Source organism: Perna viridis, chromosome 8 (genome assembly GCF_037379345.1).
Source record: "Perna viridis isolate PV_CMFRI_1.1 ecotype Kerala chromosome 8, ASM3737934v1, whole genome shotgun sequence".
In the NCBI taxonomy this organism is placed as follows: Eukaryota; Metazoa; Mollusca; class Bivalvia; order Mytilida; family Mytilidae; genus Perna; species Perna viridis.
In genome coordinates, this window is record NC_142452.1 from 36,410,630 (window position 1) to 36,426,661 (window position 16,032).

The 16,032-nt window shown below is 32.0% G+C and overlaps 1 protein-coding gene across 3 annotated transcripts in view; it reads left to right on the forward strand.

Annotated features, from left to right (window-relative positions):
• The first annotated feature begins 2 nt into the window (after positions 1-2).
• The window catches only part of LOC148610363 (uncharacterized), a 32,481-nt gene continuing 16,451 nt past the window's right edge, over positions 3-16,032 (forward strand). For 2 of the 3 annotated variants that reach the window (XM_088542884.1, XM_088542885.1), the window contains exons 1-20: positions 3-138; positions 972-1,098; positions 1,324-1,548; positions 1,992-2,192; positions 2,526-2,797; positions 3,293-3,416; positions 4,115-4,333; positions 4,628-4,784; positions 5,498-5,778; positions 6,042-6,242; positions 7,181-7,310; positions 8,474-8,508; positions 9,776-9,914; positions 10,444-10,658; positions 10,941-11,099; positions 11,364-11,559; positions 12,994-13,248; positions 13,503-13,723; positions 14,749-14,854; positions 15,166-15,282. In XM_088542884.1, the coding sequence (XP_088399010.1) occupies positions 134-138; positions 972-1,098; positions 1,324-1,548; positions 1,992-2,192; positions 2,526-2,797; positions 3,293-3,416; positions 4,115-4,333; positions 4,628-4,784; positions 5,498-5,778; positions 6,042-6,242; positions 7,181-7,310; positions 8,474-8,508; positions 9,776-9,914; positions 10,444-10,658; positions 10,941-11,099; positions 11,364-11,559; positions 12,994-13,248; positions 13,503-13,723; positions 14,749-14,854; positions 15,166-15,282 (3,385 nt within the window). In that variant the 5' untranslated portion in view covers positions 3-133. Of the gene's footprint in view, positions 139-971; positions 1,099-1,323; positions 1,549-1,991; positions 2,193-2,525; positions 2,798-3,292; positions 3,417-4,114; positions 4,334-4,627; positions 4,785-5,497; positions 5,779-6,041; positions 6,243-7,180; positions 7,311-8,473; positions 8,509-9,775; positions 9,915-10,443; positions 10,659-10,940; positions 11,100-11,363; positions 11,560-12,993; positions 13,249-13,502; positions 13,724-14,748; positions 14,855-15,165; positions 15,283-16,032 lie in introns of those variants that run through there. The other variant, XM_088542886.1, reaches the window with a different exon arrangement.

A 16,032-nucleotide genomic window follows, 5' to 3' on the forward strand; every position in this document is an offset into this window, starting at 1 on the left:
CATACTTGACGTGTATGTTGATGATACTATTACTGTCTATAAGGATTCGAGTCCACCGGAAATTGAAAACCTGTGGTTGTCGAACGGCGATAGAGTCAATGTTTCTGTACACAGTGTTGAAGACTTTTCAAAAATGACGTGAGTATTATCTAAGAATTGAACGTTTTTTATTTTATTTGTTCATGGGCGGGTAAAAGCGTTGACAATAGCACATGTTTAATGACCACGCTGACGCTTCATGTTCACAATGTGTGACCGATGAAATATTGAAAATGATTTCGAAACATTCATTTCATACAATTAGTTTTATATATTTTCCTTATTGCATTTCAGTTAAGTGGACTTTGACCGATTAATTACTGTTTTATATGTATATCTCGAATATGACAGAGTGAAGGTTTTAGCGCCGGAAATTGAACTCAAGTCCTTTAAAATAATTGATATAGGCAGAGCAAGTGCAGCAGAGAACTGAAAGTACAAAAATCCTATAAAGTAGTATTTGCATCCAAACATCTTCAAAAACACAATTGATATAAGTATTTCATTTTGAATGCATACTTACCATTATAAACGCACAAAATCCAAATTTTAAATTTTGAAATTGGTGTATTTACAGTACTTAAATAGTAAGCACTTCACTTGTACAAATACCTTATTCATTCCCCATTCCTCCATCCTCGTTACCCATCCCCTGTTTATTACAGATAATTACATTATGGAATCGAATTTTATATCATTAAAGTCCTTAATGTTTTACATTGTATATTTAATTAAATTTATTGTGTTTTCCAAATAATTAACTACTTTTAAAAGTAATACCCTATCCTTCACACTTAAAAAGCGCCCTACACCAATACATTTTTCGAACCCCTTAAATCTCCATCCTCCAGAAACAGAATCGGAAGTTAACCCCATATAAGTACCATATTGCATTTTCACAATACTAAATGTGGTGATTCCTTTTTACTTAGAATTGAGTGGAATGCATTTGACTATCACAGCGGTCTTGATAGTTTACAGTGGAGATTGTTTGACAACTTTACTAAAACCGACATATTACATGGACACGATAATCTGCATGCACAGGGCAATGCAATGGTAAGTAAATATTAGCATATGTTGTATGTATTTGTTTATTATATTGCCACATGTGAGTACTGACATGTTTGAAACAATCTAATAGACTAATGCATTAATTTTGAAATTAACAATAATTGCATTTTGATTAAGCTGTACAATTTATAAGACAAAATCACAAAATTGTAGTACATTTAAATACTATAGTAAGCATGGAGTTTATACCAAGGATCTATTTTATTCAAGAATATCACCGAATGTCAAGAAAAGTATGGAGGTGCTCCAAGAGGACCAGCTTGCTACTGTACTTCTTTTCATGGATGTTTTCACCAACATTTCTTTGTGATTCCAAAGATAAATAACCACTCTGGATTGATTGTGGGTAAAGATAAGGGAGTACATGATTCTGACTACTACATTGAAGTCATTGTGGTCAACAGAGCCAAGTTAAAAACAATTGTTTCTAAAAAGGTATAACTGCTCAAACAAGAACACACCAGCAACAGTTTGTGGATATAGTTAAAATATCCTTTAAAACAAGACTGAGTAAAATAACACTCTTAGACTGAACTATAGTGAAGTTTGATATCGAAGACATGTTTGATATATTCGTTGATTTTACATATTGTATTATAAAGATGCCTAGATATGTACGTTGTTTAAGACCTAGTTGCAATTGAAACGTAGGTATAACGACTTTAAGGACATAAAAACTATGGCATCGATCATTTAACTATATCCATAAAGTATTTGGACCATAAGCCTGAAAATAACATATGTGTATTTCACTGTTAAGCTTACTTACTACTGGATGTGACGAATTTGAAATGTATTACTGGTATTACTGGTATATCTGTATTTAACTGTCAATTGTTATTTGTCTTCCTTATCTAAACGTTAATACATTACTATAGATAACCATTGATGTATCTCCACCACATGAAGGAACAGTACATGATGGTATAAAAGGGGACCCCGAAATTGATTATCAGCAAGACCTAACCTTGAATGCTCACTGGGAAGGATTCTTCGATAGAGAAAGTGGTGTTGAGTTCTATGAATATTTGTTCAGTGACCATTGTTTCACAAATAAAGAATTCAAAAACAGCACGAAGGTATTTCATGTAAAAATCTTTTAATATCTTAGAAACTAATTCTCGTACCTTTATTTTCTTGTAAAGTGAATGTTTGAAATAACAACACGGGGTCATTTAAATGCAATTATCATGGTAAGAAAATATACGCTCTCTGGCTCTACATGCATTATTCATTCATATTTCATATCTTTATTAAATCATGAAAGTAATAACAACATTTGAACAAGGGAAAACAGAAAATGGCTGTTAGATATATTTTGTAGAATGAAACCTTTACTACTATTTTCGTTCTTGTTCTTGCTTTGGTTGAATGCTTAAGCAAATCACTGTTTTTCTTCATTTTTTTTTTAGACAACAGAGACATACAACACCTTTGCTTCCTATCACGCTCCTGTTGAGGGTTCCTACGTAATATCTGTGGTAGCTGTTAACAGAGCAAAAGAAAACTCAAACGTTGTATGTTCCGATGGTGTTACCATAACAACTGAAGTACCAAAAGTGACAAACTTCGTCCTCGACGGTGCTTCGACAAGACCTAGGCTTGTCAATGACAATGGTTTAACGTGGTATATTGATGGTGCTCTTCGACGTCATTCTGTGACTAATATTTCTTTAAGTTGTAGGTAAGGTATTTGGATATACCAACTTTACTTTTAGTTCATAATGACATGGAACAAATGTTCTTCCATAACATATGCTCAATATACAAAACAATATGTTCCAATGAATATACATGACGTAATATTCATCCATGAGAAACACTGATTAGATACTAAGATTGTCTATATCGAAGTTCATATAGACGTATCTGATTACGGAACTAATACACGTAGGATAAAGTAATCGATGAAGCAAACTGTCATTTGTTTTTCTAATCTATTTATAAGGTAATTTAATCTATTTATTATTTCTTAATTCGAACATACATAATAAAATACACCTGCATATTTCTGATCTCCCTCCTTTCTAACAACGCGATAAAAATGGCATATGATGAAAATGTCTTCCAGTTGATTTTAAGTACAACCTTATTTCTTCAAACCTTGTTGTTGATTAGTTTTAGATTTTGTCAGTGTACAGCATCTTCTTTCATTTCTTTTTTTTTTTTTTTTTTGCAGTTCCATTTTGGTTTCGAATGTATCCATTTTGCCTGAAGCCGATCCCATTTTCGTACTAGACACCAGTATTTGTGGCATGTCTAAGGATTTACATGTGTTTGCAGTCGTTCGCCGAGTATCACAGGTTTTGTCATTTTGTTCTTAACTTGGTGTAATATAAAATCTTTTCTAATCAATACATTAGTAATTAAGATGCTTGATATCGTACTGCAAATTTAGTTTGATCTTGTTTATTCTTGATTATTTTCCGTATTTTAAATCAAATATGACTTGACTTTGCTTCTCATGGACGGAACAGATTGTCTTGCTTCTAATCCTAATACAGGTAGTAAACAATATCCAACACGTACTATCTTTAGTTGAAATAATATTTTTTTTATATATTTTCAAATACGTTTATTTTAGCTGCAATTGTGACACTTATTTTTTTTTTAATATTTTAAGTATGCTATTACATACTGGTGAATATCTCAACCTGTAGAAAGATTCGGAACGTCGTTCTTGATAGGCTATTTAAAAAAAAAATGGCCTTCAACAAAATACTGGTATGGTAAAAATATGGAATTGAAAAAAGATGTTGTTTGCATAATTGATAAGAGCAAAAAGATCATATTTAGCTTCACATAGTCTAATTTACTAAATTCCCAACACCTAATAACTGTATTGCTTGCTGCATGTTCCAGTTCAAAATGCATCTCCCTGTCAGCCCCATTATGCTTTTAACATTTGTAAATTAACTTTTAACTTAAAAGTTACTTTATATGAAAGTATCGTCTATTTATTCTTGACCTTTGATTGACCTTCGTTTATTCCTATTTTTAGTTTAAAATTTCCTGGAAACCTACTGTTGCAAACCATTTTATTCATGACTATGAAGTTGGGTTATCGACAACAGCAGATAGTATTGCACCTGATATAATTCCATTTAGAACAACAAAACACCACAACCACTTCAGATTGAATCATCCGGATTTGCCAGATGGCAAGATATTTTACATCGTTATTAAAAGTATCACTAAAAGTGGAATAGAAGGAATTCAGGTCAGTTCAATGTAAAATTGAATTAGAAAAAACAAATGCCTTTTTCTTCTCTTTTTCACATCGAAGGTAGTAACTAACGAGTTGTGTACTTATTTGCATATCCGGCTCTATTGATTTAATATAGACATATTTGTATTTGCCCAATAAACTAGGAAGGTGATTTGACTCAAGTTATAATAGTATTACGGAGATCATTGTGTAAGCTATATATGTACATTGCAAAATCCTATACTCAATATATATCTACATATTTCGGCTTTAAATGTACTCCTTCTTAACTTTATTCTTTATCAGAGCACTGGGCCGTTCATTATCGATACCTCTAAACCGCATTTTACTGGAGGAAAAATAGATGTCAAGATAGAAGGAAGATACCTTATAGCAAACTGGTCTGTGGACGCATTTGAAGACAAGGATGATCCATATCCAATGAACTTCCAGTTTGCAGTTGGTATGAATAAGTGTGTGAATGCCTGATAATGAAAGCTTTCATTATAATTTCAACCAAGCTAGAAATTTTGTTTTAATTAAGGTCGTTATGTTTAAGAAATCCTTAATATCTTTTTTTTTAAGAAATTAACGGGTTTTTTTTTGTAAAAAAGTTTACGGTTTTATTCGCCGCTGCAAAATCTGTCCAGCGGATTATCTATCGAAGCTATACAAAGGCGTAAATACTAATACAAAAAATCAAAAAATAATGATATCAAATGAACGTCAAAAAAAATTAAATGGAGATAAATTTGCGAAATGACGCGAATTTCAAGATTTAAAAATTCAAATTTTATCTAAAATAAAGACAAATTACGTCTAATACAAATATATTCCTTTTTTTTAAATAATCGTGGTATTTGAGTATATTGAGTATTTTGAGTAAAAGTTATTAGAAACTTGATTACGGAATTAATGAATTAATGTACAAATAAGAATCTATAACACACGCCAGTTGAGTGAAAGTTATATTGCTGTAGAAACATTTGATATATACTGTATAATTCTGTAATATGTAATATCTATTCATATCTTGCATACAAAACTGCCGTTAATATCATGTATAAAAAAAGCAATTCGAGAAAAAAAAACGATACATTTATTAGGATGGTTGATACATACAAAATGTGATTATCTTTGCGCTTTGGTTAAAATTCGTTCTTATAATCTTTTCAGGTCATCAGCCACACATGTATGATATCTATTCCTTTAATAAGTTGATATTTGCTGGGTCATGTAAAAGAACTATACCTTCAACATGTACGGCTTTACCATTAGACAAAATAAAATGGTCTCTTCATGGTCATCATCAATACTATTTCACATTGAAGGCTACAAACCTAGCAGGACTTTCTGTTTACCAATCATCTCTACCTTATGATCATGATGTACAACTACCAGCAGAAGGGATAGTTTTTGATTTACCAACGCATGCAGGTGCTCAATATGAACAAAATGTTAGTTGAAAAAACTATTTCAATAATGGCACTACATGTTTTAAAATAAATTAGTGTTTGACTTCCATCTATATTTTCTCATAAAATAATGTGCATTTTGCATTCCGTGGCTTTTGACTTTGAATTCAGCTGTCTTTATAAAAAAAAAACAGTAACGATGAAGTGAAGTTTTAAGCAATACTTGTATGTTTCAATGAATAGCTTTATCAAACAAGATATTTCATAGTGACATATTAAAACTCATTTTATTTACTATTATACAGGATATAGAAGATATTGACTTTACAACAGACAATACATCTCTAGCTATAAAATGGTCAGGCTTTTTACATCCACATCAGACTGTTGCTTTTAGAGCTTGTGTTGGTTCAGCGCCAAAGCTATGCGATGTCCAATTCTACGAAGTAGTTTCTGTATCACACGAGAAGCACACATTCACAGGACTAAATCTACTAAGTTTTCGGGTTCCGTATTATTAATATATTTATATTTGGATTTATCAAGTGTCTGTATTACATTTTCATAAGGCATATGTGCCTCAAACAATTTATTAACGTACCCATTTCTTTCGTAACTCTGCCCGCAAACTAAAAATGTTATTAATTGAAGATGTCGTTTCAGCTAAATTTGAACTCACTTTGTGACCTACAATATGAATCCCCCGTTTTCACAACTCAATATTTCCCAGAAAATTTTATGAAACGTGAAACGGATATTTTTGTTATATACCTATTAGCAAATTCCGTCAGGCTTCTGATCTTTGGAATGTGGTTAAATTTCAAATGTGTTTACTTCCATGTCAGTTGACATACAACAAACAAAATAAAACCATGTTTTCAACGAAGGAATGAAATTTAAAAAAAAAATATTGAGAAATTTTATAATTTACTTGAAATACTTAAATTGTCGAGGATGATTGTAATCAACCATGCAAAAAAATACTGCAATCCTTATCTTTTTCTATATTCTTACAACTTGCTTTTCTTACATTTCGTCCCTACTTGTGACCCCCGATAGTGACGCTACGATAAACAGGTATTTCATGCAAGGGTACGAAAGTAGGCAGGGCCTAATTGTTATTTACTGTCAATGACCGTATATCACCAATAAAATACAGTCAACACATTTTGGTTGCTTAAATAGAACGATTGCAGTATGAACTTGGTTATATTCTTATTGGCATGTTTTTGATGGTCAATATATTACTGTTTATAATGAGTACCACTTAGTCTTTGCAACTACACACTGTTTAAACTCAATGATATCTGTTTCACAATGTTCATAGTTTCTCAATATATGCACTAGGACTGACCTGGAAAGATTTACCAATTTCCAATCGCATTGCATTACCTGTATAGTTCTATATGTGTAGACCAAATATATTTAATACCTTTGTTTTTAGACATATTTTGTGACTATCGAGGCTTCAACGTCCGCAGGCAGTGCATTAGTCAGTACAGATGGAATTCTGGTACTTGATACTAACCAAAACCTAACAGGAATACTTGTCCGCGAAGGAAACAATTGCACTGGTACTTTTATACAGCAAATTTACATTTTTAAACATATCGTATATACGTACACATATGCATAAAATTATATAAAAGAATAAGACAACAATCATTTTTTGTTGAGATATATCAAATGCATCCAGGAAATAATCTTTTCTCTAAAAATGCAAAATACTTAATACACTTTTGACAAGTTAAAAGTTTTGATGAAACATACTGCAAAATGTTTCCACCGTTATCTTATTCATATATAACCTTTAACTGTTCTCAATGTATATCCTTCCGCCGTTATTTGTATCATATAAGTAATCTATGTGGGAAGAAAGTTTTTTTTCCAAAAAAAGTCTCAATAAATGAAACACATATTTAAGTATATCACCACATACCTGCCAAAACATTCTTGAATGAGATCGATGAAAATATACTATGATAAAAATGACTAACAAATAATTGAGTAAAAATGTTTTTATTTATTTAGTTATGTTTACTATTTTACCCAGAGATTTTTCATTAAATAAACAGACAAGTTATATTCTACTTGTATTGAATAAAATATACATCCACATTTTACATAATAATTCAATAATGATTTTCGAGTACGATTATGATACGATGTGCCGATATGCACTTCACCAAAAATTTTAGTCATACTATACGTACATGCGTCTACATACTTCGATTACAATTTTACAACTACACTCAATACATACAGAACTTACCATCACTATTCACTAATTATCTCGCTTCAATAGTAACAAAATAAATTGCCCTGAACACTGGACAGTTAGAGTAATAATATTTTCAAATTTTTGATACTGCAGACAGCTGCAGGTGTTATTAGTAAACAAATTAACCTTGAATCTACAGACATAACATATTAAAGATAATTAATAGACTGACCAGTTGTTCTTATCTCTTAAATAAATTAAAGAAACCCAACGCTATCTGAGAGACAAAAGAAGTCAATTTCAAATGAAAGTAATTAAAAATACATTTTTTCTCTTCACACCAATTTATTATATTTTCGCTTGTATTATATTCTTCTTTATCAGTAAAATCTATTCATTTTTTTACAACAATTCAATGTATGTATGTATGTACGAAATGTGATAGTTTAAGTATTTTTTCACTCGAAAATTGCTGTATTCGATCTTTTAAAATGTCTTTTTTTTTCAATGAATTAGATTTGGAGGAATTAAAAATGGAACACCATGAACAGGTAAATTATGTACAACAAGTATGAAGCAACCATAAATCGCCCGAACATTATTGCCATACTGTATCTTTATGTTTGTCAGTTCAATGTTATTTAGTACAATGAGAACATTTGGTCCAACAAATGAGTGATGTTTTTTGATTACCGCTATAACCTTGGTTCCTTTAATTACTCTTTTTAATAAGGGAGGGGGGGTACAAATTTTGAATTGCCGCCATTTTTTTTTTGGTAGCTATTTTGGAATTTCTGAAACGTCTGACTAAATCAAATGTATATATTTTCTAAGTTTGTAAAGGTAATATAAACAAATTATAGAAATCATGTAAAAATGACGAAATTCGATCAAAGGTTTCTTTTTTCCACTTTCAAGGAAACACCAAACATTCAGATTCATTGCTTCCTCGTATGTATATAGCGCTCTCTAAATTCTACCATTATGTTAATGTTCAAATTCCTTTTCATAAGGTTTCTGAGAGATTGCGATACTTGTATTATTACTTTTTAGTGTTTCAATGGAAACGGTAGCCATTTTGATTTGTTTTATTTTAAAGAAAACTGTGTTCAGGTCTATTGAAATAGACGGTTTTAATCCATTCATTGAAATCGTCTTATTAAACGGTGTTGACAATTCCCCAACTAAGGAAGTCCCCTTACTTCGTATAAAGGACTTCAATATACTCATTGATTATTATAAAACGAGTTAAAATTGATGGAATAAGTATCTCACGGGGCGTTTTTACTAAGCAAAATAATTTACAAGCACCGTTATAAACGTTTAGTCACTAGCAATTAAAAAAAGAATCAAAGCACTTCAATTTTTACTAATTTCATTTATGCAATATCATCATTTAGCAATACTATGATTGGTTATATATTCATATATATTTATTATATAGATAGCAATGTTTTACCGAATGTTCCCAGTGTAATAAATTTCGATAATTCACACTGTGAAATAAATTAGGTAATTTCACTCTCGGGCTTCCTCCTGCCACAACGTCACAACTTTGACATCAATCCACTACTCACATAGTTTAGAATTTAAATTTAAAATATAGATAAATTATGAAGAAAATCTATGTAATAAATACGATACTAAATTGGTTATCGTGAATAACCAAAGTATGATCACTCGTGCCAAGAACGCTTGAGAATTTAATTCGTTCGGCAAACTAGTTAAATCAAGGCGTTCTTCGGCACTCATGATAAGGTTTTGGTTATTCACTCTTTCCAATTATCCTATTAATATCTTTAAATTCCAATTGTTCAGGATACGCGACCAAAATGCAGCGAAAATATCGACTACCAGTCATCTACTACATCTCTACATGTTTATTGGACTATTCCTAACAAATATAAAGATTACATCAGAGAAACGTGGATCAAACTGGATCGACGACTGGTAGATAGTGAGCATAAAACAGATTTAACAATATACAACTTCTCAAAATAAAATGTCTTTTTTTATTTAATATCAAAAGAAAAGAAATGTGTCTATTCAAAGTTATGCCATATTTTAGAATGATATTTCATTTCCCAATGGTTGTTTACAATGTTACTATTCATTTAAAAAAAGACAGAGAGTGAATTTAAAAAAAAACCAAACAAAACAAATCAAAACAAAACAAAAACAAAAACAAACATTTGCTTATCTATATTGGTAATAGAGAAAAAGAGTCCAACCACTTCACAGTTCTGATCAATGAATTGTTAATTACATGTAATTAAATTTTCTTTAAAAAAAAAATACCATTGTGTTTTGTTTATTTGTGTGTGTTTAATATTTTCGTCTTTAATTTATTTTGGTTCTTGAACCGTTACCGTGTGTAAATTAAATAAACACTGTACAGGTGCAATTAGGATGTGTCAGACGTTCATTTTATAGTCAATATTATAAATTGAATATGACTACTTCATCATGTTTTTTTTTCTTTTAAGACGTCTGGGTAAAATTTACAGATTTTCAGTTTGTCGGAACTCATAACTATGTGACTTTATCAAAACTTGAGTTACAACCAGGAATGTCGTATCGACCTGTTTTGAAATTCTGCGCAGAAGGTCATGGCTTTCCTGTAGTTTATGGGAATGGTGTGACTGTTGTTGTAAAACCTCCTAAAACGGGAAATATGACCGTTGTTATCGAAGGAGACCAGGTAAATTCATATAAAAGTATGCCAGGTTATTATTATTCATATTATTATTTTGTTGTTGTCACTATGAATAGGTTACATTGTATGTTTAAAAAGTCATAATTCATTCTTAACCTTTTTAAGGTAAACAATGTTATAAATGCTGTCTATTGAATAATTTGCTGCTTACAACGAATTATCTCGAGAATACAGATACTTGAACGCTGTATACATTTGACTTATTAATCATCGAGGTAATTTTATTTAAAAAAAAAATAAATAAATCGTGGCCAAACTTTTGTTTAGATACAGGTGCAGTTTGAGCACATGGTGGATCCAGACATTCAGAAGTATGAAGAGGCAGCTGCCGTCGTCAGTGTTTACGAATGGGCAATTGGGGACGGTGTCGGAATGCACACAATATGGCATTCGTTGAAAAATATTACTGTTCTAGACCAGAAACACGTAATATATGAGTACACTCAGTTCAAAAAATAAAAACAGCATTCGTAAAGAGTTCGCTGATTATTATTTCTATTAATATTTCGACAACGTATCTCAGTTCTTACAATAAGAAATGCTTTTGTAACTAACTTAAGAAAAGAAGACAAAATATTTAATATGTTCAGATGAATAGCTGTTCCTTTGACAGAGTTTAAATAGAGATTTGTGAAGTACATATCCATTATCCAATAACATTTCTTTCACCCAATTTTCTAATTTTTGCAGCTTCAATTTTTTATCCCTCTGAACTCTTCAATTGATTTTTCGAAATGCCGCAAAGTATTTATCAGAGGATATAACAAAGTTGGAGTATGGTCAACAATGTCCAAAGAAATAAAAACATGCTCAGTAAAGGATGGCAACTCATTGATCGTTCCAAAGATAGTCATAGACGCCATTGGAGAACAGGAAAATAGTTTAGGTAGGATGATTTATATCTAATTGTCTTAAATTGTAAACGAAGAAAATAATACGAATAAAGATGCAAATAATAGTATTCTTCCTGTATGTATTTCATATGTCGGCGCTAATCGATAGTCAGATATCGGGACAGCCTATATCTTTCGTCAAACATTTTTATGATCAATTTTAATATTATTACATATAATTGTTCAGTTGCCCTTCTTTATGACGGTACTATTTGAACAACATGAAATTAAGTAGTCATTGTTCCATATAATTTCATTCAGAATTGCCAACTTTCCTATCATCTGTGGCAACATCCCTTTTGCTCCCGAGTATGGAGTGTTCATATCACAACTCATACGTTATGCCAGAGCTTGTCGAAACTACGCAGACGTTTTGTATCGCGCTAAAACTCTAACAAATAGGCTTCTGGAACAGGGTTATGTTGCTACAAGATTGAAGTCATCAGAAGTTTTATGGTCGTCATCATGAACTCGTGGGTTGTTATGGTGTATCCATCAGCACCATGAAAACTGATTTATTCAGCGGGTCATAGTTTTCCTTTCCTCGTTTGTCTACCCCGGACTTCTATGAGTAACTTGGCGGGTGTTTCTAGAAAAGCGGAGGACGCTTACCCTACTAGTGCACCTGGTCCATGCTCCCAATTTTTGGTTGAGTCCGAGTTGCTCATTTACCTTTGTTACTTTGTATGTATGATTTTAGTTACTTTATGTTCTTTGTTGTGTATGTCTGTTTTCCATGTCTGGTCTTTGTCTCTGGATTACATTCTTTTGATTACCGCTATAACCTTGGTTCCCTTGGTTATTCTTTCTGAAATGCCTGTAAAAAATTAGGACATTTACAATAGTTTTCAAATTTCTGTCTTTACCTGCGTCGCCCCAGGCGGATGTAGGTCTAGGAGTTGAGTCACTCTGTCCGTACTTCCGTCTGTCTGTCCCTGCATAACACTTGTTATGGGAACACCTTTGAAACTACTCAACATAAATTTCTGAAATTTGGTATGTAGCAAGAATACCATATGTTGTTCAGTACATTATCAGGAAATTATGATTCTCTAATGTGTTGGAGTTCTGCTCCTTTGAATTTGGAAATTTACCATAAATCATCATGTACCAAAGTGTCATTGTAAAATACCCAACAGAATTTCGTAAAACCTTGTATGAACTGTATATGTTACTTTGCATAGTATCTGTAAATTTTGATTCTCTGATTTAAATGGGAATAACATCTTCCGTAGTTACAAATATCCGCTTGTAACACTTTTTTGTCGTTGCGTTCTCTTCAGCAACTATCAATTACATTGATTGGTCTAGCTTGTTACCTATATTACCATTCGCTGCGTGGACTTTCCTTTTTGGATTTTCCTATTAACTATAGCCTAAAATAAACAAGTGTTGTATTTTTTTTTTATTGTTACCTTTCATTTCAGACGGAGTGAGGCGCGATGGTTATGGAAAAGACATTTTCCTTCCATTAAATGAAAGATGGTGTGAACCAGATGTAGATTACACTCCATTCAAGAATGTTATATCAGCAACATGGCCTCTTTTACGACATCACAATTACTCATGGGCTGTAATTGACGCAGAAAATCTCGATGTGGAAAGTTACTATAAAGATGAAGACACTTTGCAATTGGTTGACCCGTGCTCTTATCCTAATGCAATTAAGTGTGGGCAAACAGGTACATATTCTTCGATAGGTCATATTTTAATGATGTAATTGTTTGGAAGGGGATTACTTTAAAGAAACATTTAAAAACACATATAAATAACAAGTACCGCGTACACTCTATACTTTAAAGTATCAAAATAGTAGCAGCTGATTTCAGTTTCATTAATGGCCTTAAGGCTCCCTATTTGAAAGTTTTCATCCGTATAAATACGATTTCGAACCCTCTACACACTCATCTCGATACGATATCCTTTCATTGTACAGAGAAGGAATTCATCAACGCCTTCTTCAACTCAAATGAGGAACTAATTCAGGGCAAACGCTACCTTGTATGTATCCATGCTCCAAGAATGGAAATAAAGTATGAGAAATGGACAGAGGTATTAGATGAAGTTAAAAGTTGCAGTGATGGAGTAACTGTCGACCTGACTCCTCCAATAGCAGGACATGTGTGGATCGGCATTGATCCTAGCAAAATGTATCAGGTGAAATTCCCGTTAACGCTGGATTAAAAGTCGTTTATAGTAATCATTTACTCCTCATCATTTTTATATTTTGTCCGATCAATGAAAATCTAAAGGTATCATGTCCTAGCATTTTTTTTTCCATATTCGAACATAGTGAGTTTAAAAGTTGCATTTGTTATTCGTTATGTTCGAAGCGATTGCAAAAATGAAATTTTGATAACAGTTTGTTAATTGAATGTGATATGCTTTTATTATTGACAATAGCATATTTCGTTTAGGACGTTTTGAATCTTAGAAAAGACATTTATCATTGATGAGGGAGATATGAATTACGAAATGAATATGTAGTTGCATGACATTGAGTTAGATTGTTGAAAAAAGTTTCTCAAATTTGAGATTTCTGGTATCCGACATATTGTTTCTTCACTACGTTAAGTCTTTAAATTGGTTCTATTCATACTTGTTTTGCTAACTGTCTCGTTTGTCTCAGGGTAGTGGACTGACCTTGAATGCCGCTGGTCGTGGGTTAGATCCCCCACCATGTCACGTCACTCTAAAAACTTTAGAATTGGTACATGTGGTCACTGCTTCTGCGCCAAGGACGCGATATTTAAGGAAATAGGCTGGCGAATGTTTGGCTCGCAATCAGAATAATGTATCCCAAAAGGACGGCATGTCTACTTACGGAATGTACGTGTATCAGACTACTGCAAGCAGAATCGTTTCGATCGGTCATTTGTCCTATCAATCAATCAATCAACGGATTGGTATTAAGTTTTCCAAATATTTGAGAGCAATTGCAAATAAAATGATTTGTATCACTACAGTCAATCGTGGTGCTAATGGGTCAGACTAAAAACAAATTCAATACGGTATCAAATGGTAAAAAAAGTAGCTGTAATTTATTTTCTCGAGCAGGTGAAACATGTTACCTATCATTCATCTGTACTACATTGATTGTCATGGCGGATGGAATAATTCACGGTCATGTAATGTCATCTTAATCAAATTGTATTGTATTTTATTTTTACCTTGGTTGTTAGTCGTCCACATCTGACATGTTTATCAGCTGGGATTCGTTCCTTGATGTTGAAGAATTTGGGAATACAATCCATAAATCTGGAGTAAAAGAATACTTCGTTGGCGTTGGTAAAGTATATATATGTAAAGTATTTTTGGTTTCGGTGTTTCTGTTTCACCAGTCGTCAGTGTCTTCATACTTTAAGATTTCCAATGTTAACTAAGACATCGTTTCATGCAAATTTTTAACAAAACACAATATTAAGTGGGCAACTATTCAGTTTTAAAAATTCAGTGTCACTTTTTTTTTTATAAAGAATGGTAAATAAATATTAGGAATGACTTCAAAGGATCTAACGCAGTTATATGAAATTGTAGTAGGTCTGTATATCGTGCTTAAGTACGGTTTATAATGTATTTATTTATTACTTTGTTGACAGGCTCAACAAAAGTAGGAACAGATATTACACCATATACACCAGTTGGTCTTGTTAACCATTTCACTATTCATGGACTAAGATTACAGGATGGGCATGAGTATTATGCCACTGTCAAAGGTTTTAATATCTAGCATCTGTACCTTTGATTTTTTCACTATATACATAAAGATAATACACATAAACTTAAAATAGTTCATCTTTTCTTGATTTCTTTGATTACATTTTAAAAATTGTTGGTCAGACATCTTACATCAGAGGAAAAAAGAAATGCAAACCAAATACATCAGTGTTTAACTTAATACAAAATAGAAATACTTCGAAAAATGCAAGCACATCAATAAATAAGCTCCAAATGAACACGACAACAAAAGTTAAAAAATCCAAGGTAACAGAGCAATGTTAAATTTTCAAAATCAAACAAACAAATGATATAACGACACAACGATACATTAATGACTAACCTATCCGGACTGTTAATAGGCGTCTCTAGAGAATTTTTAGGGTATGCTATATAAGGCAAACGATATAGAATATAGATAATCACTGATAATGAAATGCATACACACAAAAATATTTGATATATAGGATAAGAGTCCTTGTAATCAAGGGATCCTTCATTGAATCGGTGGTAAAAATATATTCAACTGATTACAGTTAGACAAGGAATTAGATCTATATTGCAAATAATAGGTATAGATTAACAGAAAACAAAACAAAAACAAAACAAAAAAAAAACACACAAGGATTCCACTAAACGCAGAAAACACGGACCAGGTACACACTGCACTTCTAAAAACACCCACAAATTCGTTCACAACATGTCAGATAATAAATATCAGCGTTCTTTTTTTTCTCGGTTCTAAAGCA